Below are 24,632 nucleotides of genomic sequence, written 5' to 3'. Positions count from 1 at the left end.
AAGTAATATATGCTTATTGTGGAACTTTCATCTTAGAAGAGCAGCCAATAAGACAAAAAAGATTAACTTAAAAAAAAAAAAAAACATGAATGACTAATTCTATCTCTTTGTCTCTTTTTCAGAATACGGATGATCTGCTAGTAGCATCAGCAGAATGCCCTAGTGATGATGAGGATCTAGAGGAGTGTGAGCCTGGTGGTGAGTCTATCTTATTGAGTCAGTGTGTATTAATGGTGCACACAGACACACACACACACACACACACACACACACACACACACACACACACACACACACACACACACACATATACACAAATCCTGAACCTGGAATTTGCAAAATACAGCTGTGTTTCCTCAGTATTGTCTCCACCCCTGACTGTAACTATGAAGAGGAGATGGCACTCAGTATATTTTCACCAGTCATCTCTGTCCAGTCACACAGGCCACCCCCGGCCCCTCCATGACCTCAGCATACAGACAAGCTTCTATAAACGGGGGTCTTTTTTTTTTTTTTTTTTGAAAAACAAAATGAACTCGCAGTCAGTCTACAGCTCAGACATTGTGCGCTTCAATTATGAACAGCCAAGATAAAGCTTATCATATTAACTCAGCGCTTATTAGAATAAACCCATATCTGTAATTGTCCCTGCCTCTGTCTAGACAGCTGATAGCACTGCTGACTGAACGTGTCCCACAGAACAGCCAGGTTTGGTGAAAACCTCATTAATTCAGTGGTGAGATTTGTTCTAAATATATATTAAGCTTTATTAACCTGTCATCAACCAAAAACATTTTTAGTATAATGAGAAAAAAAAACACACTACTTGTTCTAACTGCTCTAAAGTCATGCAATTTTGTATAGTTATGTGAAAGATGATGATTTAAAAGTAGGTATTTGTTTTTGTATACTGATTATATGTAGTTTTAACATTTCATAATGAAATTTGTGTCAGGTCAGCAGACTTATGTTACCATAAGACTAAATGTAATATGCAATATTAAGAGATTATTCACTTTTTAGCCATTTGTTTTTGATAGATATAAAAAAAACTTCAGATTTGTGCTTAGGCATGCATAGAGAACCTATGGACCAAAAGAAAATAAAAAATTCAGATTTAACTATAGTCAAGCTGCTGGTGCTAACAAACAGAATATGTGTTAAGTATGTGTTATATTTATCTTGAAAGTAAATAACATCAAGTTAACAGTTTTTATTGGGTGTCGTGACAATCTTGGAAGTGCATTTTGCTATCAGGTGTTTCGGCCAGGTTTGGTCCAAGTGGCAAACCTGCTGTCAGACACTTCACAAATGTTCCAATAGCAGTGAAAGCATGCCAAAACATTATACCATTAACAAGGTAGAAATCAAGGGGGAAAAAAGCCAAACACATAAAGTGGCACTTTTTTGGTAAACCTGGACATTAGTTTTAAGTTGTCTTTAATTTTTTAGTTTTATGTCTTTAATACTTGCAGATTCTGTTAGAGCTCATGCTGATTGAAAAAAAAAGTGCAGTAATGAAGTCATGCTAAACTGAGTTTGATGACCTGTGATGACAAAGCATGAGCTTTTTTGAAAAACAAATGTCTCAATTGTAATGTTGTAGGATTAGTCAGTCTTCCATATTAGAGATTAGGTCTGGAGCTGTCAAAAAAATTCATTACTAAATTAGATATATGATATGAAGTTTAGCCAATGAAGGACGGTTGGAAGGTTTAAGTCAACACAGTGGTGTAGAGGAAAAGAAAAATAATGCATTTATGTTTCACTTATTTAAAATAAGATGTCAACCATTTCCTTTTTTCTTTCAGTCTTCCTTTCTTTTTCAATCATGTTGATAATGATCACTCCAGCAATGCATAAAAATGTATCCGTCCACTGTAGATTGACCAGCACAGGATTACATCAATATGACACTAGTGAACAGAAGAATAATCTCTAGTTGAGTAGAACACAAGCCTAATGTGTGTTGACCCTTGCAGTTCTTGCTGGTGATAAAAGAAGCATGTTGTGATTTTAAATGAATTATTTCTCACTCATAGCTCACTGTAACAGTGAAAATGTGCGCATATGTGTGGGAAGCTTAAGTTCTTCTAGAGAGTCTTCGCTGTAACAAGAATCCAGGAGCTGGAACATTTATGATGTGCAGTACTGTACAAACCTGTTAGGCACCAAAATACATTATTTAAAGCCAGCTATTTTGGCACCAAAGTTTGGTTCTCCTGGATGTTCCTAACGATTGCATATATTTGTTCAGTTCCATTACCAGTAAACTTGATTTAACATGAAGCCCTGATTAGTCAAACTCAAATTATTGAATAATTGTTCTAATTTAAGCGTTTAAGGCTTAACTGCTGATGCCCAAATGTTTCAGCACAGGTATTATAAGAACCAAAAGCAGCTGTTTTGTTTCTTTCTCATAGAAGACCACACACACACATCAGCAGACAGCATGGGAATATAACAGATCTGACTGAGTGATTTTGTCTGTTTTGTGTTTTATCTCTGCATTTATTTGTTTAATTTCCTTTTTAGACAGTCATGGCTGCAGAGAAAAGCTCCTGATGTGAGGTTCACAGTCTATTGTGTTTGCGTGGATTAGAAGATCCAAGGGCACACAGGACCTTAGAAAGCTACACATATACAAACAACTCTGAGTCACACGCAGGCAATGAACCACAGAGAGAGGGACAAAGGGAGGGAGGGGTGAGAGACTCCCACTTTGAGCAGTGCCTATCATTGAGATGTATGTCACGTTCCGTTGCGCCTGGGGTAAGAGGGATGGGATGAAAACAAGAGGAGAGAGGGATGAGGAGAGAAAAGTTTGCATTGTGCTATTCTTCCGGGGTTCGCTGAAACGTCTCATGAATTTTCACTCCTCCCAGCCCATCTCGGTGAGCTAATTAATCTCTGCCCTCGTTAGACGCCCCTAATTACATCATCTAACGAAGCCTGGCTGAGGGTTCTCTCATTTCTAATGAGCTGACACTACAATACATGGAAACACACACAAGGGCTTCCTTCACACTTCCTATATTTCAATCAGACACATCCTACGCCTCATGCACACACACGACACAAAATTCACAAATGAACTGCCTCTTACGATCACAGAACCTCATTATAAGTAATGCTGATTTCCTAACAGCAACACATGCAGCTTTCAGAAGTATTCGATTACATGCAGCAAAGTTAGAAAGACGTCAGTTATACAATCAAAAAATCAGTTATTGTTAGAATCAGCCAGATTGAACTAGAAATAGTGGTTTCAGTTCTCTGCAGGCATTTGGCTTTGTATTGCATGTCTTAAGATGGGCATTCACAATAAAATACTAATATATTTTAAAAGCAGCTCTGTTGCCACAGTCTGCTGACGTACATTCACATGTACAAGCTCTTTCATTTGCTGTTGCCTTTCACTGTTCATTTTCATCACTGATCATCTTAAACATTTTAAGTCATAAAAATCAAACACATTGGAAAATACTGTAAGGCCTCCAATCAGTCAGTGCTGACTATCATTTTTGCCGTCCTTCCAACTGAGCTCTGGAAAATCACTTTGGTGTTGAGCTCTGGAAAATAAAGACTTTGTTAAAACATACAGTACTGTACAACAGTCTTAGTCATGGGAGAATATGATGGGCAAAAGTATCTGGGCAGTAAGTTTTTATTTATTCAAACAAAAAAAAACTACAATTAGAATAAATAAAAATTAACAATGTAGTCTGAGTGTTCTGTGTACAACTATTAAACATTTCCAGATCTCTCCTAGAGGACGTACAGTATTTACAGTTACCTTCCAATACATAACATAATATTTTATACCTTTTATTAAATCAATACTTAGTTAAATCAGGTGTGCTGCTGATGGAATGCAACAGATCTATGCGATGGCGTCTAACCTACATATTCATAATGTTACTGCAAACAATGAATTCTAGTTATGTTTACTGTAATTATGTTTAGTGCTTTTGTATATGTTGAGTGTTTTTGTAGTGTTGTATTTTATTTATTCAATATTAATTTATTTTAGATATTATTTTACTAATTAACTCATAGTTTTAAAAAATATCTCTAAGGCTGTTTCATGAAATCATCAGTAGTATGGTAGTTGTCTAATTTCAAACTCTAACCATTAGCTCAGTATTTCCATCATAAGTAGATTGATCAGACTGATTAAGGCAGTGAACAAAAATTTCTTTGATCAGTGTTTTCACCTGCAGTCTGCCAACAATCCCTGCCTTCCCTGGAGATGACACAACACCAGTAAAAACCTGAGGACTGGCTGATACTGATGTTTTTTCTTTAAAGAACAACGAGACCTCTACATAAGCTGTATTTCACTAAAGCACTTAAAATGACCATCCGAAAGTGCATGCTCAGCAAGATCTCAGCCAACAATGTGACATATACTGAAGTGCAGATTTTTAAAACTTAGTAAAACTCTTTCACAAAAACACCAGAAATATCACTTAGAGTACAGTGGGCTCCAAAGTTCTGAGACCACACAGATTTTTTTGTGCTGATAATATAATTTGTAATGTAATAATTTATATTAGAAAACAATGCAAAATAGAAGCATCTTCACTAGATTGGTGATGGAATCAGATTGGACTTTTTTTCTTACTGGGTAGATCAGTGCCATTACTGCCTTTCTCCTTAAGCAAAAGAAAAGGCAGCACAGAAGACTGTGTAACAAAGTTAATTTGTTATTAGCATGTGAGCCTCATAAGCAAAAAGTACTCACTGCAATCCACAGAAAGCACTTTATTTTGTCAATAAACTTTTTCTTAGTATGTGTGCAGTAGCACATACCTCACCTGAGCTGTGAATAAACTGCCAGAATAACAACCAGAAGTACATCATTAGTTTGAGTGAATGAATGACATTCTAATTTCACCTTGTTATAATTCCTGAAACAGCATGTTTATACTTCTGAAAATAAAGGTTGGACCAGTTATTTTTATGAAGTTCTTCTTAACTGAGAGAAAGTTTGACAAGAGGCAAGAGGGATAATTGCAAATTGAAGCACTTGGCTGTTCTTGCTTGTTATTGACATTTCTAAGTTCAAAATTACAAATTAGATTTGACTGGTGTGAGTCTGACAAAGCCATAAGAAAGAATGGAACGTTATTGTTCTGGCTGTTCTCAATTCTTTAACAATACAGTCTGATGTTCTTTAAGAAAAAGCATGTAGCTTGCAGTAAGGAGCATGTTTCAACTGTCAGTTTAGGGACTGGCTATTAGAAGAGTCATTGCTTTCTGATGCTGCACAACGTTCATCACATTACTTTAAGAACAGACTAGTAATAATATAGACTACAATACAATGTCACACCAAAAATGACAATCAGAAATGATCTAAGTCTTGTTAACTTCTGTAGAATAGAGGAAATATTAACTATGTTGCCAAAAGTATTCACTCACCCATCATAATCATTTAATTCCGGGGTTCCAATCACTTCCTTGGCCACAGGTATATAAAACCAAGCACCTAGGCCTGCAGACTGCTTCTACAAACATTAATAAGAATGGGTCGCTCTCAGTGAATTCCAGCATGGTACCGTGATGGGATGCCACCTGTGCAACAAGTCCAGTCATGAAATCCTCACTACTCCTCAATACTAAATATTCCACAGTCAACTGTCAGTGGTATTATAACAAAGTGGAAGCGATTGGGAAACGTCAGCAACTCAGCCATGAAGTGGTAGGCCACATTAAATGACCGTGCGGGGTCAGCGGATCCTGAAGCACATGGTGCGCAGAGTTAAATTTAGTTGACCATCGGGTTCAATTTCACTAATCACACCATGGCATGATCACTGCCAGACCTATTACAAAGGCTTTACTAAGGCTCTGGGACCACAGTGAGAACCATTATCCACAAAATGAGACAACCTAGAACAATGTTCCCAGAAGTGGCTGGCCTACCCAGGTTTCGCCAAAACTCATTCAGGAGGTCACAGAAGACCCCACACACACATATGAAGAGCTACAGGCTTAACTTGCCTCAGTTAAGTTCAATGTATACGGTTCCACAATAAGAAAGACACTGGGCGAAAATCACATCTATTGGAGAGTTGTAAGAAGCAAGTAACTGCTGACCAAAAAGAACATGAAGGCTTGTCTCACATTTGGCAGAAAGCATCTAGATGACGTCCTAAGACTTTTGGTATAATATTCTGTGGAGTCAAACTGTCAAAGGTGGAACCTTTTGGAAGACATAGGTCTCGTTACATGTAGCTAAGACCAAAATAGCTACACTACACCAATGTTAAGTAATTTATTTATAAATTATAAGAAACGGTTCTTCCCCAACAAAGTTCTTTGTTAACAGTAGGTTGTGGTTGTCGTACAACATAATGGTCTAATATTTTTTAAGAGCATTGCATTAATACAGAATTCACTTCGTGTGTGGACATATGTGAGCATATTGAATATTTTACAACTGATTTCAATTAAGGCTGAGCCAATCAGGTTTTAGAATGGAAAATATCTATTTCTAATGTATTATTATATTAAGCACCACACTGCTAGTGTTACTGGCATCCTCCATCTACAATGATCAGCCCTTTGTAGAGTCCTTTGTAGCAGAAGGAACAGTAGCTTTTTTCCCATGAATATACATATTCTTTTTAAAGCACTGAAAATAGATGAAGCAGCTTCTTTTGATGTTACTTAACTTTTTTGTTCCTCATGATCAAATTAAATATTCATTCAAGCTTAAATACTACCACAGGCACCCAATGCAGAGGATTCAACTCTAATTCCAATGCACAGTCTGCAGCAGCAGGGGAAACATGTTCTACTGTTTCCTATTTTTTACTAATGTATTTGTTTGTTCTTTTTCAAATTCCTCAGATTTCAAATCGCCTTCCAGCTCAGGAAAAATAAATGCATAAACCCTTTTAAACGCCATTAAAGAAGTACTTTATCAGTTTAATAATGTACAATCAAAATGTAATTATAGAACAATAACTGAGGCAACTCTAAAAAATCAGGCTGACCACAGCCAGCCAGCAGCAGATGCAAACAGGCTTCCAGCTGCAGTTAATTACTGTTTTCTGTTAAAAAGAAAAAGATACAGCAACAGCTTCCTCTCTGCATTTGGCACCCGTATTTCACAGCGGTGCTTGTGTAGCAATGTTTGGTGTTGCACATTAGCAGCGCACAGCAGTATGGAATTTTGAATTTTGAACAGACAGTGGGGTGGGGCAAAGAGGAAAAGAAAGAAAATGAATTGACAGATGAAAGGCTGAGAGGAAGGCTGATTCATAAAAAGTAAATGACATAAGAAGAAGGAAACAGTAACAGATGAAACAACACAAAACAAGGACTGCAACAGGGTGCATGGACTGAGGGAAAGAAAGACAAGCAGCTTTTGTCTGGTACCTCTATATGGATGCTAGTGTATGACTGCAGGGAGGAGGCTTCAGGCCAGAGAGAGAAAGAGTGTTACAGCCCTACTATCAGTCAGAATGTAGATAGAATAATAGAAGTGGTCATCTGCATCTGTTAAATTTATCCCTTGCAAAAGTAACAGCACATTTGTATATTTTGTATTTTTTCTCAGTAGGTTGAACTTAATTTCAAACTTCCCAGTATTGTTGCAGTGGTAATCTGGTGAGCCAAAACAACTTTTTTGATGTGTCCATCAGGCTGTGTTTTGTACAGAGCAGTAGGAGAATTGAAAATAGGAATTATCATCATGCAAACTGGTAATCATTAACAGTTAATTGATAAGGCTCATTATACTTGATATCTATATATATTTTTAATGCATTTACTGCATCATTCACAGACATAGTGTGGAGGAAACTTACTATGAAAGTGAGTGCGTAGCTGTTTAAGGGTAATGTCATCATTATATGTACAGGAAAGACTGTGCTTGTATTACCACTATATTCTTTGATATTCAGGGTTTTCCATATTTCATATGGTCAGACATCTGTGCATCTGTGTTTTCACTGTCAAACTGTTGCCCTATATGTTTTAAATGGTTGAGCTGAGAATGAGCCCAAAGAAACTAATCTCACCATTGAAGCTACAAGGGGTTGGGGTAAGGGGTGGAGCTGCCACACTGTGACTTGACAGAGTTATCATAGAAGCTTTTTACTACTTCTGAACCTAGCCATAGCTCCACTTAAACCTCTTCAAGTCTTACATGCTGTCTGTGCGGAATCACACACTGTACCACGTGTTTTAAACTGATTCATGTAGCACATTCAAAATGAGTGTTTTATGACACCACCTTTCTGACTTTGCCTTAACTCTGACCAAATAAACTTTATTTTATGAAACCAGTGTTTCATAAAGCATTACTGACCAAGCACCAGCTGTATGTCATTTGAATAGAAAAAAACATAACTTTAAAGAAGACAGTAACACACAGCCTCTATGTGGATATTACAGTACACAAAGCCACATACACATTTACTGATATGGTATTGATTGCTATTTCATAGTGTGGGCAGTCTGCTCTGTGCTGTATCCCAAGGGTGACTGCCTAGTTTTCTGTATTATTCAGTATAATTTCAGTATTAAAATATGCCTTCCCCTGGCTCAGTGTACTGCAGTCTGAGAGTCAGTCTAAGCACAGCCATTGCTATTCTTTTCGCTTAAGAATATGAGATTATTATCAGCATCTCTGATGGTTATCTCCAAAATGCAGGAGGGTTTCCTTTCTACACTTTTATTTTTACCCCTTTTCTTATTGATTTATTACCTGCTCCATGAGGTTAGAGCACTGAAATCAAGAGTTCTTGTCTTCTGTGTAATTGAAGATGCAGCATATTTTAATAAGAGCCAGAAATTGCTTTGTGGCTCTAAGTATGTCTAATAGAACTGTTAGCACCAACAGTCTGAACAGTTACATTTCTAATTTAATAACCACTAATGTAATAACTGATGAATGGATTCTATTCATTTTATCCCCAAAGGGAATTTTCTTCAGAATTATTGGACGCCTTGAGCGTGTAATTTAAGGTAATCTCAAGAAGGACAATTCTTAAGTATTGGACTATAAATCCTTGTATTAAACCATCCATCTAACCCCTGAATATAAATGTTCTCTATCTGATCTGCACACTAATGGCTAACAATGGTTGGTGCTCACTGAGAAAACTACACAGCCCTCAGCCTTAGGACACAAACACACACCAGCACAGCCCACACTACGTAGCCTATTTAAGTTGTATGGTTGGGTTTGTTGGGTGCGGGGGGAGGGGACGGGGATCTACAGTATAATTAACCTTTTACAGTATAATTTTCCTTTTTCAGTTCATCTTATCCTTCTTACAGATTTATATTTGCTATCTATGTTCTTTTCTCCTTTGTGGGTTTGCAATATTTTGATAACCCTATTCATGTACGACTAAGTGCTGTTTGGGTTATGAGGGACTATTGGCTGGGGAGAACCATGCTGATGCTGGGGTAATGATGGCGAAAGTCAGACATTTCCCTGTATGTTAAACTTTTTTATTAATGTAATTTCCAGTAGCACTAATTCACCTCATCAGATGTTCTAAATATTATCTATGGAGTTCATAATTTAAAAATAATTTTGTTTTCTACTTTCACCAGATAATGTGCAGTACACATTTACTGATCTACATGTAATGAACATATATTGTGTATAACATGTCTTACTGAATAACTGATTAGTATTACAACAGTAGGACATACGTATAAATGCAACAAAGGACCACTGGAAGGTTAGTGTTGTTATTCATAAGCTGAAATTGCAGAGGGAATAAGGAAACGGATAATTATCTTTAATGATATGATCCTTGTTTTGGGGTAATGGTGTAGTGGGAGTATGAATTGGAAATCATCTTTAGTATCCTAAGGTGAACCTGAGAGGTTTGCATATAGATTACAATAATTAGTAAACCCTCTCCAGTCATTATAATGCCTACAGGGAAGAGGGATTATACTTATCTTTATAAGCTTAGAGAAGAAACACTGAATGGCTGATTAAAGAGACTCTGCCTTCTTTTAAAATTGGGGTGAACATTGTTTATCACTATCCGAGAACAATCTTACACAGCTTTCTTTTTGTAATTTTTTTTTCATGCAAAAATCATGCGGCCAATTTGTTGATGTAAGTGACCTGTACTACGTGGTTTGCTATCTTATTTAACCCATCCAATCAGAGACAGGAGAGAGAGATAGTGGAGTGTTAGTCAGGCGTATGTATTTAGCTATAGAACTGTTTTTTGTGCCCTTAACATAGTCTAGTGAAAGATGGCAGTCACAGGTACTGTAGCTTACAGCTTAGTTTGTCTAGCCTAGATAAGTTAGTATAATGCACCAGTTTAATTTGTATTGATGTACTTTATATATTGAATTTAGTTTAGGGAAGAGAGTTAGGACAGTGTAGACGTCTTAGATAACAGAATTAGCCTAGTTAGAACAACATTTTAAATAGATCACAAGTCACTAACTAAACTTGAACTAACCTCATTCTAAGTCTTAGTGCTGTTCTAATGATGGTTATACCTGTGTTGCTGTTGTTTTCCTTTCAATGTTGTTGCCTTTCTTTTTGGTCCAGAGAACAGCTTGCACAGGGTTCTACTAACACTCTCCCCTCTCCTGCCCTGTCTGTTTCTTATCCTAGGAGGTGAATTAGTGTTGCCTATTATAACCGTGGATTCCCTAGATCCCCCTTCAGTCGCAACACGCTACCCCGTTATCCCTCCACCCCCCACCTACCACCCCTTCCTCACACTGCTCGAGACCACCAAAGAGTCTCTGTCACTGCCCAATGGCCGGGCTCCATGCCCGCTGGACCAGGAGGACTGTGAGGAGGCAATGGAGGTTTCGGCCTACGGCTCAGGTGAGATGACAGAGTCTGACGATGAGGACTATTACAAAAACTCACCCCTCGTCACAGACCGGACCGTACTTCCGCCTCCCCCAGCAGCTGAGAACACACGAGGGGACCGCCACTTCTCTCGGCACCCCGATTCCCACCGGCCCCCACTCCCCTCTACCCCCACTGCTCATCCAGAGCAACTCGTACCACGACTCAAACCCGGCATCAATAGTGGCCCCAATATTCCTGCGGGAAAAATGAACACCCGCGATCAGGTGCTTCTACCCCCAGTACAGCCTTCTGGGGATCCTGAGCATGGTGGGAGGCACAGGCACATCCCTGGTGTAACCTACCCTCCAAATTTCCCTCATATTCCTACCACAGACCCGTCGTCTCCAGACCGAGGGCCCCCAGGAGCGGTGGAGGTGATCCGAGAGTCCAGCAGTACCACAGGGATGGTCGTAGGAATAGTAGCGGCAGCCGCTCTCTGCATCCTTATTCTGCTCTACGCCATGTACAAATATCGCAACCGCGACGAGGGATCCTACCAGGTGGACCAGAGTCGCAACTACATCAGTAATTCAGCCACACAGAGCAATGGGGCGCTAGTCAAGGAAAAGCAGCCTGGCACAGCCAAAACAGGCACAAAGAGCAAGAAGAACAAAGACAAGGAATACTACGTCTGAGCTCAGGCCTGCCAGGGATGGAGGCAGAGGAAAAAAGAGTGATGGAAAGAGAGAAAGAGGGGGGAGAGAGAGGTGGAGGAATAATAGTATATGTAGAGAGAAGGCAAAAGATCAGGTATTTGTTGGCACTTTGAGGTCACATTTCGAGCAGTATAAGTCCTCTTCTTTGTCACCCTTCCTGACTATTTGTCTCCAAAAAGAAGGTGAAAGGAACAAAAGAGAGAGCAAGTGGGATTTGGGTTGATTCTTCTATTTCCCAATTTTTGATAGTTGATCCTTAATACAGATTCTGTCTTTTGTACAGTGGGGTAGCTGAGAAGTGGATTTTTCTCCATCATAACTGTTTGACACTCTAGTTAGCTCTTTGTAAATGCTGTGTTAGTCTTGGGTCTATATGATCATCACCTAACCTGATGTTGCAACACCTATATGTGCCAAGCCCAGGGGATTCCTTTGTTCAGAAGACATTTTGTGAGGCTAGCTGCACCTCAAGTGTGTCAACAGCATTACTGTTGCTCGACTCCAGGGGATTCTTGGATGCTGTTCAAAATTTTCAAAAAGTTGGAGTAAGTAATATTTGACAGAGAGATGATCAAATAGTTCTGCAGTAATGCTGCTCCAGAATACTGCCAAACTAACTCTGTGTCAAATCTGCCTCCCTCTCTGCTACAAGTATTCATCTCCTACTCCTCTCTCCTTTCAGTTTTTCTCTCTCTCTCGTGTTGGCTCGTGCTCTTATTTCCTCTCCTTGTCTTTGGTGCTCAGGAGCTGATGCAACATAACTTCTGCTGTGTTTCAAGCATGTAGTATTCATAAATGAAAAAGAGACAAAAACTGTTTCTGTGGAGTTAAAAAAAAAATTTTAAAAAGTTGCAAAACGAATAACTAGCAAAGTGTGAGAACTACTCAACATCCACGGTTGCTCCGTTTAGCCACCGAAACTCTCCAAGGCCCGGCTGTCCTACGTTCCAGCAGATTTTCGTCATGTGTTTTGGGGGGTCCATGTCGAGCCCTTCTTGAGGATCCTGATTCCTGCTCTCAGTTCCATATATGAAGAACCGGAAAAAAATAACATCTCACAGCAGCAAACTGACTTTGTTCTAAATATAAATATATATGTATAGACGTTTGAGAAACTCAAGGACCTCACAGAAAAGGAAACGGATGGTGATCGTTAGGTAATATCAGTCCACTGCTTTGAGATGACAATGAACTGTTTGGTCGTCAACGTGAGTCAGTTTTCCTCTCCCTGTGCATTTCTTGAACAAACCACATCGTAACATGTCCATGAAAAAAGAAACACTACAGACATAACAGAACAGCAGAACCTATGGAGTGCTTGAATTTTTGTTTTTCTTTTATATTTTGTCATGAGCAAAAAGGGAAAAAGACGTTAATAGGAAAATGTGCGTCCTGTTGTTTCAGCAGTGGGGGAACATGAATGTTCATGAATATTAGCAGGCAACCATGTTCTTTTTCACTGGTACAGGGCACAAAAAGACGGACTGTATCAGCACGAACTTTTAACAACCATTAAAAAATAAATAAATAAACACTCATATGAAGGTTGAAGATGACGACCCGTTCCTTTGAGGATATACAACTTGAACTCTAGTATTCCAATTTTCTCAGCTCTATTAAAAGAACTAAAATATGAAAAGAAAAGAAAAAATCTTCAAAAAAAGTTTGTGAAATGTCTAAATATTTGAACCTCATCCCATTGCTAAGATTAACAGATGTGTTTCCCTTACTTAAAACCCCTGTTTGGAGAAAAAGAAACATAATAATCAGTGATCCTGGGAAGCAAATTGATATATTCCTATTTGTTCAAAAGAGCAAAATGTAATCTGGTTTACAAAACAAACATTACCATACCAAATGTGTTTTTTGTTCGTCAGTCCAGGAGACCACCGTCTTCTGCATCATAATGTCTTTCTCTATTTTTAATCATTTTCTCTGCATCATTCAACATGGCAGACTGTAATCCTTCAGGGTCCTTCCATTCTTTTTTTCCTAGTTTCTTTTCTAACACTGTTGCTCTGAAATCTCTTCGAGACGTTATCAGAGCAGCGATCGGCGTGTATGTGTGCGCGTCTGCGTGTCTCTCACCTTTTTCATGTTTTCTGCTGACGTTTGACCTGTTTTTTAGTTGTACCCCATCGCTGAGCCTTTCCTCCCAGCACCCTCCTGTTCTTTCTAAATGTTCTTGTAAAGTGTTCCAGTGAGATGAACCTAAATATGTGTATATTAACAGAAGGGAATACAATTGGTTATATACTTCTTACTATTCTGTGTTGTGTGATTATTTCACATCGAAAACACTTCCCACATTTGACGGCAACGTCTAGGGATGTGGAGTGCAGATATGTATGTTAATCATTATCACAATACTGGCATTCGTAATACAATCATCTCATGCTGCAATATGCAAATGAGCCCTCTAAACTACTACAATGTGTTTTACTGGGTGCTTTGACCAGTTACAGATCCAGGTGGGTGTTTCTGTGGGTGTTTTAAGGAATCAAAGTATTCCAATGCAATCCAAATCAAAACAAATATGTGTCAGTCTTTAACCATGCATGCTTTTGATCAACCAATGCATTCAAATACAGTGGAAGACATGTTTATGGCTAGATTTAACATGTTACATTCAACTTAAGGTTTAGCTGCATTTAACATTTAGCTGAATTTTAGTTAAAGACAAGAGGAAAATCTGCAAAGTTTCTACAGTGGATAAATAAGATGTTACTCATGATACAAAAAGACCCATGTTAAGACGCACAAGTTTGGTTTTACAGGGTTATAAAGTTCTGGACACCCAGCATTCTGAATGGAGATTCCCCACTGTCAATAAAAACAGAAAGCAGGGATTTACAAATCCTTTTCAACCTATACCCAGCTAAAAACAATACAAAGACAAGATATTTAATGTTTCAACTAATTAACCTGTTTTTTGTATATATCACTGCTGTCACAACACAGCCTTGCATCTCCAAAATGGTAACTTTACAGGATGAAGAAAAAAATACTTTTAATTTGAGTCAATGGAACCAGATTTTTTTCTAAGTCATTTTGGGCTGTTTCTTTTGGTCCACTCATCATGAAATTTACACAAAATATAAAGAGCAACAGGCGGCATTTTGAAGTTATGTAAAAAACTGAAAATTAACAAAAATGGAGAATACAAGGTTTTGTTCTGACAGCAGCGATATGCACTTATTCTTAATCTGATGCCTACAACATGTTCCAGAAAAGCTGTGATGTGAATAATCATGAGTACAATTCAGTATTCATGCCATGTGTTGAGTGCCACCGGGAAGAGGACAAAATATACAAAATATTACATCTATTGTTAATCATTAGAGTCATCTGAAATGTGTTGTTTTCTACTTGACAATCTTAGAATGCACTTAATTTCTCCAAACTTCAAATTTACTGCCATCAGCACCTTTTTCTTACAATCAGCACCATTTTCAAGAATGCAGAAAACTGAAAAAACAACCTAGGAATAAAAGATATGAACTGGTAATCTCCTGTAACAAAAGAGGGAATCTGAGAAAAGATGTGAATTACACCATTACCTACCTGCCCCCCCCCCCCCCCTCCCCACCCCACCCCACCCCACCCCTTCATAAGAACCCACCAACCACAGTTAAGACACCTCTCTAAGGACACACCCATCCAGGTGGACACACCCCTAGGACACCGTCTGCTCCTGTCTGGCCTGCAGGTCTGGTGAGTCAAACCCGGAAATATCTGCATTATTCACTGTATCTGTTCCCAAAATCCTTAAACTCTTTAATATCTGTGACGCTTCTGTCAAATTACACAATGTGATATGCACTAAACATTTTCACATATATTACATATTACGGTATCCTACGTGCTTTTACATCTTTTTTTTTCTTTTTTTGATTGCAGCAGTACTTTCATTGGCTCTGCAAGGGCACGGCACAGTTTAGTGCCTTCTCTGCTCCAACACACCTGACTGAACTTGATAATTAACTGCTGAATTGAATCAACTGTGTTAGAACACCCTGATCTACCTACTTAAGCCTTTCCCTGCACTCTCAACCAATCAGAACAGAAGGTATCAAAACTGTGGTGTGATGTCATCATCATGCAGTGCGACAAACTGCTTACATGGGGGAGATTGGAATGTGCATCGACGCGCGTCAACACCGTCTCTCTCTTCACTAAATTACACACAAGCTTTAATTGAATTTCAAATCCCAGCCCTGCGTCTCAGGCTCATGGTTATTAATGATCTCCACACCGATTCTCTCGAGGGAGAACCCACCTGACTACATCGCAAATGAAAACGCGCCAACTCGTAATGTGCCTGGCATCTCTGTTTTAATCCCGCTGTGTAACTAATATGCTGCTGGAAGGTAAGGTGAATTAAGGTGAGAGGGGAAAGTTTGTGGAAGTTGTGAAATTTGGATCACGCATGAATCTGATATACAAGATCCCGAAAGAATTCAGCAATGAGGAAACTAAAAAAGAAGAAGAAAAACAGAGCCTGAGGAACAAAGGTAGAGGCTTTGTTCAAAACTAGGCCACATTCACTATATATTACACTATGTGGGAAGGCTGCTCTTTATAGTAGTGTTCTCTCTGGCACTCTTTATTTTACAGTGTAGAAATGAATCAATATATTAATCAATTAATCTCTTATAATATCCCTATAATAAGCCTCTATTAAATTGTAGAGCCACACAGTTCCCATAGCCATTCCACTGTAGAGTCAAACTATTCATAGCCGTATTGTGCCGTTCCATGCCAGTGACCACTTTTCTAACTGTTAAGCTGCTAAATCTGGAACCATTTTTTCTTGTTTTTTAGTATTGTATAAAACTGTTTTTGGGGTTGCATTCACTACTGCAAATTGGGAAAAACATGGACACCTCCTTGAAAGCAAGTACTGTTAGCAACAGGTGATTTGCCTTCTCAAAACAGTTACATGGTCAATGTTTTAGATTTAACCAACTACTGGGTCTGTTAATTGATCTGCAGCAAATACTTTTATCTCATTTATAAATCACAGAATGTATAGTAGAGCATGGTACTGAGGAGCCATGTAGATATGCTATTTACTGCTGAACCTGGAGCTGAGAACACCTTGTTGAAAGGGTGTCGTCTTTGGTTGTTCTTAGTCAGAGGTCAAAACTTCTACAATACAAGCATTAGTTGAATGCAACATAACACCACATGAGAGGGCACGAAAGTGGCATAAAAAGCAAAAACCTACATTCTCCTGATTTTCCATAATTGGGAAAGCTGAATATATATAGCGGAAGTTTTTTTGTTTGTTTTATTCAGTCCCCACAATTTTCGCTCTGTGTTGAGTTACATAGAAGCAAAAATGTTGACTTTCGAAGAAGGTCCTGAGTCCCTGTTTGAGAACCACTGGATTAGAGGGACATTTCCTTTCCCTATAATCTATATAGCACTCTTCATTTTCCAGTGTAGTGAATAGGGATTAGGGGGAATATTTGCTCTCTACAGTAGCGTTCGATATAGCACTCTTCATTTTCCGGTGTAGGGAATAGGGATTAGGGGGGAATTTTTGTTCTTTACAGTAGTGTTTGATATAGCAGTCTTCATTTTCCGATGTAGGGAATAGGGATTGGGGGGAATTCTGAACTCAGTGAGAGTGACAGGAAACATAAAGCGGATGTCATAGAGGATCATGTCAGGCTTGCTAATTTTTCACATGTCGCTCTCCGGCCCCTAAAATCCCCTCCACATGAGCTCCAGTGATGGCCACAGAACACTGCAGACACACTTGTTTGGATATCCTCTCTCATGGTGTTACTCCTCCATTTCATCACCTCATCTTCTACAGTGTGCCATCCCCTCCCTGTGGTCCAGAGGTCAGCTGCCAAGGCCAACGACAAGTGCCCGCTCCCTCACTTCTCATTTTCATCTCATTTTCGTCGGCAGACACATGCTACTATTACAGGCCCACTCCACTCGTCTTTTGTCTCTCCTCTCCAGCAATTCCCTCACTCTAATCTCTGAAATGTGTCTTTTTTCCCTGGTTGTTTTTCTCACTTTTCCCTCCAGCACCAGGCTGTTGTTTTGAGGGTTCAAACATCTTAAGAGAAAATTCAACCACTCTTCAATTCCAGAACTCAGCCTGGTCTGTGTTAGTATGCATAACTGCTTCTATTTTGTGTTTTTTATTATTTTTATTTTTACACCATTTGAAAACCCCAGTTACCTTTTACATTATGTGAACATATGATAATAAAAGGATCAACAGAAATTTGAGTTAAATTAAAGGGTAAATCCATTCATTGTTCAAAATTTCTACAAAAATGTCTTTGGTTTGAAGTCCAATGGTTCCTTATAGAAAAACTTACCAATGTTCTTTACAGTGGTAGCAACAGGAACCAGCGGTCACAATATCTACAACACAAATATGACTGTCTCATTTATCAAAAAACACAAGTGAAGCTACACATTTACATGTAACGTTACTAATGGTAAAAAAAAAACGGTTAATCTACAGAACATAGGGACCTTGGGCACCTCACATGTATCTTTCCACCAGTAATGGATTTTGGTAAGTTTTAGCTCAAAATCAGTAACACTTTATTTGGGTAGTCCACATTAGGGGCTTTGTAGATACTAAATTTACAGTCAATTTACATTCAACTAAATATATACTAAATTGGCCATAATTTTCTTTGACCCTAGACCTGGCTCTAACCTTAACCGTAACCTCAACCTGAGACCTGAAAACTTTTTAGTTCAAAATCTTGCTCCGTGCATTTTTAAATTAGCAGTTTTCTGTGAGAGAGTTTTTAGAACCATTACACACTTCAGATGTGTGGTTCCGTTCTCCATCACTATGAACAGTTCTCTAAAGAATTTTACATTAAACCACTCTGAATTACTTTGTTTACAACTTTTAATTATGCAGCATTACTGAGAAATCAGAAGTGCCTTTAACAGCTTTTTTGCCCAAGTTACTATCAGAGATTTTCAGGTTCTACTGCGACAGAGGCAATATGTGTACACGTTTGTGAAGACTGTAGTGTGCTTGTGTGAAAGCTGTCACAGCAATTATCAGTCAGTCAACCAGTCCACCAATTTTAGAAACAATCATCCCTTCTCTCTCACTGCTTTCTCACCAAAGGAAATCAGAAAAAGCATCCACTTCTCACTCCCGCCCGCCCTGCTATTCTGGCTCCCAACTCTGAAGAGCCACGGTCTGTCAAGGCTGCTCTCAGACCAGTGTTTAATTCATAGGTTCATTGCCTTATCAAAGCCTGACTGCTCTGTCTGATCCAGGATCAGCCAATCAGCTTCTGGCCCTGCTTCAGCCTTACAGTGTTCTATGCCAGTCGCTGTGGGAGACGTCATGCTTGATGGATGTAACAACACATCCTAGTGGGCAAAACACAAATACGTCCCTCATTTACAAGTCAAATACGAACACTCACTGTCTACCAACAGCACCTTAGTCCTCTCCCTCTCTCACTTGCTCATTTCATTCTCTCTCTACTCTCTTCCGCTTGCTTTTCCTTTCTCTCACACTGTCTGTCTCTCTTATTCTCCGTTTATCTCTCAATCTCCATCTGACCCTATCTCTATCTCTCCGGTCTTTTTCTCTTTATACTCCCTCTCCTTCACTTTCTCATTCTCTCTCCCCCTCCCTGTTATTTTCTCTCGCTGATTCTCTCATTCTCTCACTGTCATTCTTTTTTCTCATTCTCTCTCCCTCTTTCTCCATCTCTCGTTTTTTTTATTTCTACTCCCTCTGTCATGCTCCTTTATTCTTTTTCTCCTATACTCTCTCCCACTCTTTCTTGTTCTCCGATTCTATTTCTTCCACACTCTCCCCTCTTTCTTGTTTTTTTTGTCTGTCCCTCTTTTCGTCTCTTCATTTCTCTCCCCTTTCGTGCTCTCTCCCATTTCTCCCCTTTCACACTCTCTCCCCCTTTCACTCTCTCTCTCTCCCTCTACACTCTGTCACTTTCTCTCTCCTAGTCTCTTTCACTCCATCGTTCTCCCTTTTCCCATCTTACCATCTCTCTGTCTCTCTGCTTCCTCTGTCTGTCAGCTTGTCAGGACTGAAAGAGTGCTGCAAACTGCAGTAAAGGACCTGAACGAGAGCAGCAGTCCTCGATGCTGAGTATTGTAAATAGTCAATCAGGGGACACTCTGAGAGAAGGCTGTCAGTCTTGGCTTCAAGGAGATGGAGACAATTTGAAGGAGAGAGAGAGAGAGAGAGACAGTGAGAGGGGCAGGGGGATGTGAAAGATGGAGAAAAAAAGGAGAGAAGTGAAGGAGGTGCAGAGGTGGGATCTTAAGGGACAGGGGAAAAGGTAAACATTTGAAAGAGAGAGAGTGCAAGAGAGAGAATGCAGAAAGCTATCCCAGATGTATTCTTGCACACAAACATACAAGACTACGTCAGTGCACTCATTTTCCCTTTTTTTTTCAGCACAGTTGCCATGGAAACAAGGTCCCGTCCTCTAAGTCTATGTGTGTGTGTGTGTGTGTGTGTGTGTGTGTGTGTGTGTGTGTGTGATTGGGTCGAAAGAGTTCTCTGGTGAGCACTGGGTGGAAAAACTGGTGCAGAGAGAGAGAGAGACAAATTTGAAAACAAGTGAAAGACAGGCACCATTGCTCCTTATCGCTCCTTCATTTCTTCTCCTTTTTCTGAATTAATCAGCAAATCAACATCAAACAACACTTCATTTGCCAGCAGCCTCATCAATCAGCCTCCCCACCCTCTGCTCTCCCTAAACTGAAGCATCACAATGTCAAGACCCAGCACATGGTTCATCTCGGCAGGGTTGTAATGAGACCTCCAGGGCATTGAGCTGAATGTGAATCCTGCAGATAGTCTGAGCTTGGTATGTGCATAATGGCTCCCATACCGTCTCTGCACCTACACCTGATTTTAGGGCTCCCATGGAAAGAACAGTGCAATGACATCAGCTCAACAGCATGGCCTAAGACCCAGAAATGTCCTTGGAGGAGCTTATAAGTACTTTATCTAAGCATTAGTTGAAGCCCCTTAGGTGGATCTTTCAAAATTACTGGTGAATTCAATTGTTGAGTACAGTGATTCAGAAACTTTCTCAAAACTTTCTCAAAACAATGTCTCAGGGGTCAGGCAGGTTCTCAATAACAATTATACGCCGATCAGGCATAACATTATGACCACCTTCTTGTTTCTACGCTCATTGTTCATTTTATCAGATCCACTTACTATATAGATTCTGCAATTACAGACTAGTCCATCCGTTTCTCTGCATACTTTGTTAGCCCCCTTTTACCCTGTTCTTCAGTGGTCAGGACCCCCACAGACCCTCACAGAGCAGGTACTATTTGGGTGGTGAATCATTCTCAGCACTGCAGTAACACTGATGTGGTGATGGTGTGTTGGCGTGTGTTGCACTGGTCACAGGACGCTGCCCACAGGACAATGCTGGCTGGATATTGATGTGGTGATGGTGTGTTAGTGTGTGTTGTGTTGGTCTGAGCAGATCAGTCACAGCAGTGCTGCTGGAGCTTTTAAACACCTCAGTGTCACTGCTGGACTGAGAATAGTCCACCAACCAAAAATATCCAGGCAGCATTGTCCTGTGGGCAGCGTCCTGTGACCACTGATGAAGGTCTAGAGGATGACCAGGCTGTGCAGCAGCAGATGAGCTATCGTCTCTGACTTTGCATCTACAAGGTGGACTGACAGGGTATGAGCATCTAATAGAGTGGACAGTGAGTGGACAGTGTTTAAAAACTCCAGCAGCACTGCTGGGTCTGATCCACTTGTACCAGTTCAACACACACCAACACACCATCACCACGTCAGTGTTACTGCAGTGCTGAGAATGATTCACCACCCAAATAGTACCTGCTCTGTGAGGGTCTGTGGAGTTCCTGACCACTGAAGAACACTGTAAAAGGGGGCTAACAAAGTATGCAGAGAAACAGATGGACTACAATCTGTAATTATAGAATCTATATAGTAAGTGGAGCTGATAAAATGGACAAAGAGCATAGAAACAAGGACATAAGGTCATAATCTTATGCCTGATCCGTGTATATGACAGCTTTCTGTGACAGCTTTTAAAAGCTTCAGACGTCTGGGTTTTGAAAAATCACTGAAATTCCTATAGCATTCCAGTTTGATTATATGGAAATCTGGCCTCCAAACTGGTTTGGGGAACAATAACTATTGCATGAATTTGCTGCATGAATTAGGTTCTTATTTATGTCTCTCCACCAAGTGTCTTTGGATCCCATCGTTTGTGAACATGTTAATATGAAGACAACTGCTTATTACTATTCCTATATTAGCTATACTTACAGCCTAGAAGTAAAAACAACTGACTTCAACTTTTTTTTTTGTTGTTCTATCCGGTTAAGGAATTGTACCATATCTTCTTTAGACAAATAATGAAATAATGAGAGTTGTGAAGAGTCTGTGAAGAGGTAGTAGCTCTTTCTGACCTTTAAGCACCTGCTAGAATTGAGAATGTACACGTTGCTGGTTTTCAAATTGTAATAATGGCTGGATTACTCAACCAAAAGTCTGACTAGGCTTAAGTGCAACTTTATTTAAGCTTGTGTTTCACATAAGTTGAATTAACTTTGCCTAATTAACTTTATCTACAACCTTAAGCTGCAATAACAATACACATTTACAGTTTGTGTTGCCCTGTGAAATTTAATGAGGTTGGATTGGAAGAAAAAAAAAAAATCAATTTTGATAGCAAGCTAGTTAACTTGAAAATAAAAAAAAAAACAGTGGAAACAACTGTGAGTAGTATTATGTTAGATAACTGTTTAATTAATAACAACCATAGCAAAAACCTGCAGATTAAGTTATAGCAAAAAAGTGTAAATAATTGGCGTGGCAGATGGCAGTGAGGTGAATTGTGTGCAGCTCTGCTTAGCCATGGAGCTAACATAGCAGCAAGGTAGATAACTAAAATATTAAATAACATTAAAATACAAAAATAAACACAATAAAACAGACACCCAACTTACTGTATAATGTAGTCTCTCTTTATTGTGTTTATTTATAGCCAGTGATTGTTTAAAACTGACCGGTTTAAAAGCTTGTACATAGGCACTGGTTAAATTAGCACACTGATAATGTCTGACGGATGGTGGGGTGAGTCTATGGGACACACACGTGAGACACGTGTCTGCAAAGCTAAAGTGGCTAAAATACACACACACACACAATCATGCAGATATGGGCCAGTAAATTCAGGTAATATTTACATCGACCATCAGAATGGGGAAAATATGCTCTGTGATGTTGACTGTGACATGATTGTTGGTGCCAGACATGCTTGTTTATTTCTGCTTCTGTCAACCAAGAACTGAAAGCTGAGGCTACAGTGGGCAGATTCACCAAAACTGGACAGATGAAGACTAGAAAAACACATGAATGGTAGGGTCACAAACCAATGGGCCCAACCTGCTTTGTGCTGACAGTGCATGGTGGTGGAGGTGGTAAAATTGTGTGGGGAATGTTTTCTTGGCATGATTTGGGCCATTAAAATCAACCAATCATCCCTTGAATGCCACAGCCTATTTGAGTATTGTTACTGACCATGTTCATTTATCCATCCTCTAATGGTAATTGCATGTTAATGCACCACATCACAAAGCGAAAGTCGTCTCCAACTGGTTTCAGTGAGTTCAGTGTTCTCCAGTGGCCTTCCCAGTCACCACATCTGAATCTACACTATACGGACAAATGTATTGGGACACCTACATATTAAACCTACAGGAGCTTTTATAACATCCCATTCTAAATCCATAGGCATTTATATGGAGTTGGTCCCTCTCTGCAGCTATAAAAGCTTCCACTCTTCTGAGAAACTTTCTACAAGGAATTTGTCGACGTTAGATGAGAGGGTCTGGCTCACAATCTCTGTTCTAGTTCATCCCAAAGGGGTTTGATGGGGTTGAGGTCAGGGCTCTGTGAGGGCCAGTCAAGTTCTTCCAGACCAAACTCACCCAGCCATGCTGGTTGAAAGCATAGAATTGTCCAAAATGCCTTGGTATGCTAATGGGTTAAGATTTCCCTTCACTGGAGCTCAGGGTCCTAGGCCAACCCCTGAAAAACAACCCCATAGCATAATCCCTCCTCTACCAAACTTCACAGCTGGCACAATGCAGTCAGGCAGGTAACATTCTCCTGGCATTCGCCAAACTCAGACTCGTCCATCAGATAACCCATGCCATGAAGCAAGCGCCTCAACGTTTTTGTGCAAACCAGAGGAGGTTTGTAACTATGAAATTTTAATTATATCACAATATAAATGTTTGACCATAATGCCTAGCATTCATGTAATTATGCTTTTCTTCTTAAATATAATATACTTTCTTATGCTACAAGTACATATTGCATTACAAAGGCACTGTTTTAATCACTGTTTGTTTTTGTTTTTTTCACTTCACAGAAGTACCAGTTATGTGTTCAAGTAAAAGTGCAGAAACTTCTTTTGTTTACTGGAGATTATTTAGAGCCCTGTAGGCATGGATGCTGCTGCACTGCGTGTACAGTACAGCCAGACTATAAAGCCATAGCAACATGTTTCACTATCACTCAGCTAAATGGGGCTTTGTAAGAAGTGAAGAGTGATTGTGGAAGAGGGAACCGGAGGGAGAGCGATGGAAAGGTAGCACTCCATAATGTTACTGTAGAACGTAGACAGCTACTGAGTCGATTCATTACCTGAAGCTAAGGCGGATGAATGCACTCGCCTGATCTCATTTGGATAAGCTAAGCTAGCGAGCTGAATATAGCCATCTATCATCATTCGCTCCGACTGGCTATGAATAGCGCTTTAACACCTCCATTTATTAGCCCAGTGTAACAGCAAGAACTCACTGTGTGTATCTGTGTCTATGAATCACAATAAATGATAAAGTTCTCTGATACACAGGCGCACGGGGGCAACATGCAGCGATATTGGATCCCATACTGAGAATAGAAGATTATATCTGTGTAGCTCTCTCTTTATGGATAGCTATATTAAAGTATAAAGTTTTTCATAAGGCAGCAGGGGATATACATTATACTTATATTGCACGTTTCTTCCTCTATGTTTCTTTCTCTCTTCCTTGCGCACACAAAATAATTC

The 24,632-nt window shown here is 39.5% G+C and overlaps 1 protein-coding gene across 13 annotated transcripts in view; it reads left to right on the top strand.

The window, feature by feature from the left end:
• nrxn2b (neurexin 2b) overlaps window positions 1–13,786 on the top strand; it is an 863,803-nt gene extending 850,017 nt beyond the window's left edge. For 9 of the 13 annotated variants that reach the window (XM_037533024.1, XM_017697610.2, XM_037533021.1 and 6 more), the window contains 2 exons: window positions 123–198; window positions 10,619–13,786. In XM_037533024.1, the coding sequence (XP_037388921.1) occupies window positions 123–198; window positions 10,619–11,502 (960 nt within the window). In that variant the 3' untranslated portion in view covers window positions 11,503–13,786. The remainder of the gene's footprint in view (window positions 1–122; window positions 199–10,618) is intronic. The other 4 variants (XM_037533023.1, XM_037533019.1, XM_017697607.2 and 1 more) reach the window with 2 other exon arrangements.
• Window positions 13,787–24,632: the final 10,846 nt, after the last annotated feature.

This window comes from Pygocentrus nattereri, chromosome 22 (assembly GCF_015220715.1).
Source record: "Pygocentrus nattereri isolate fPygNat1 chromosome 22, fPygNat1.pri, whole genome shotgun sequence".
Taxonomy (NCBI): domain Eukaryota; kingdom Metazoa; phylum Chordata; class Actinopteri; order Characiformes; family Serrasalmidae; genus Pygocentrus; species Pygocentrus nattereri.
Note: the sequence above shows the minus strand (reverse complement) of the source record. Positions and strands in the feature narration are given on the sequence as shown.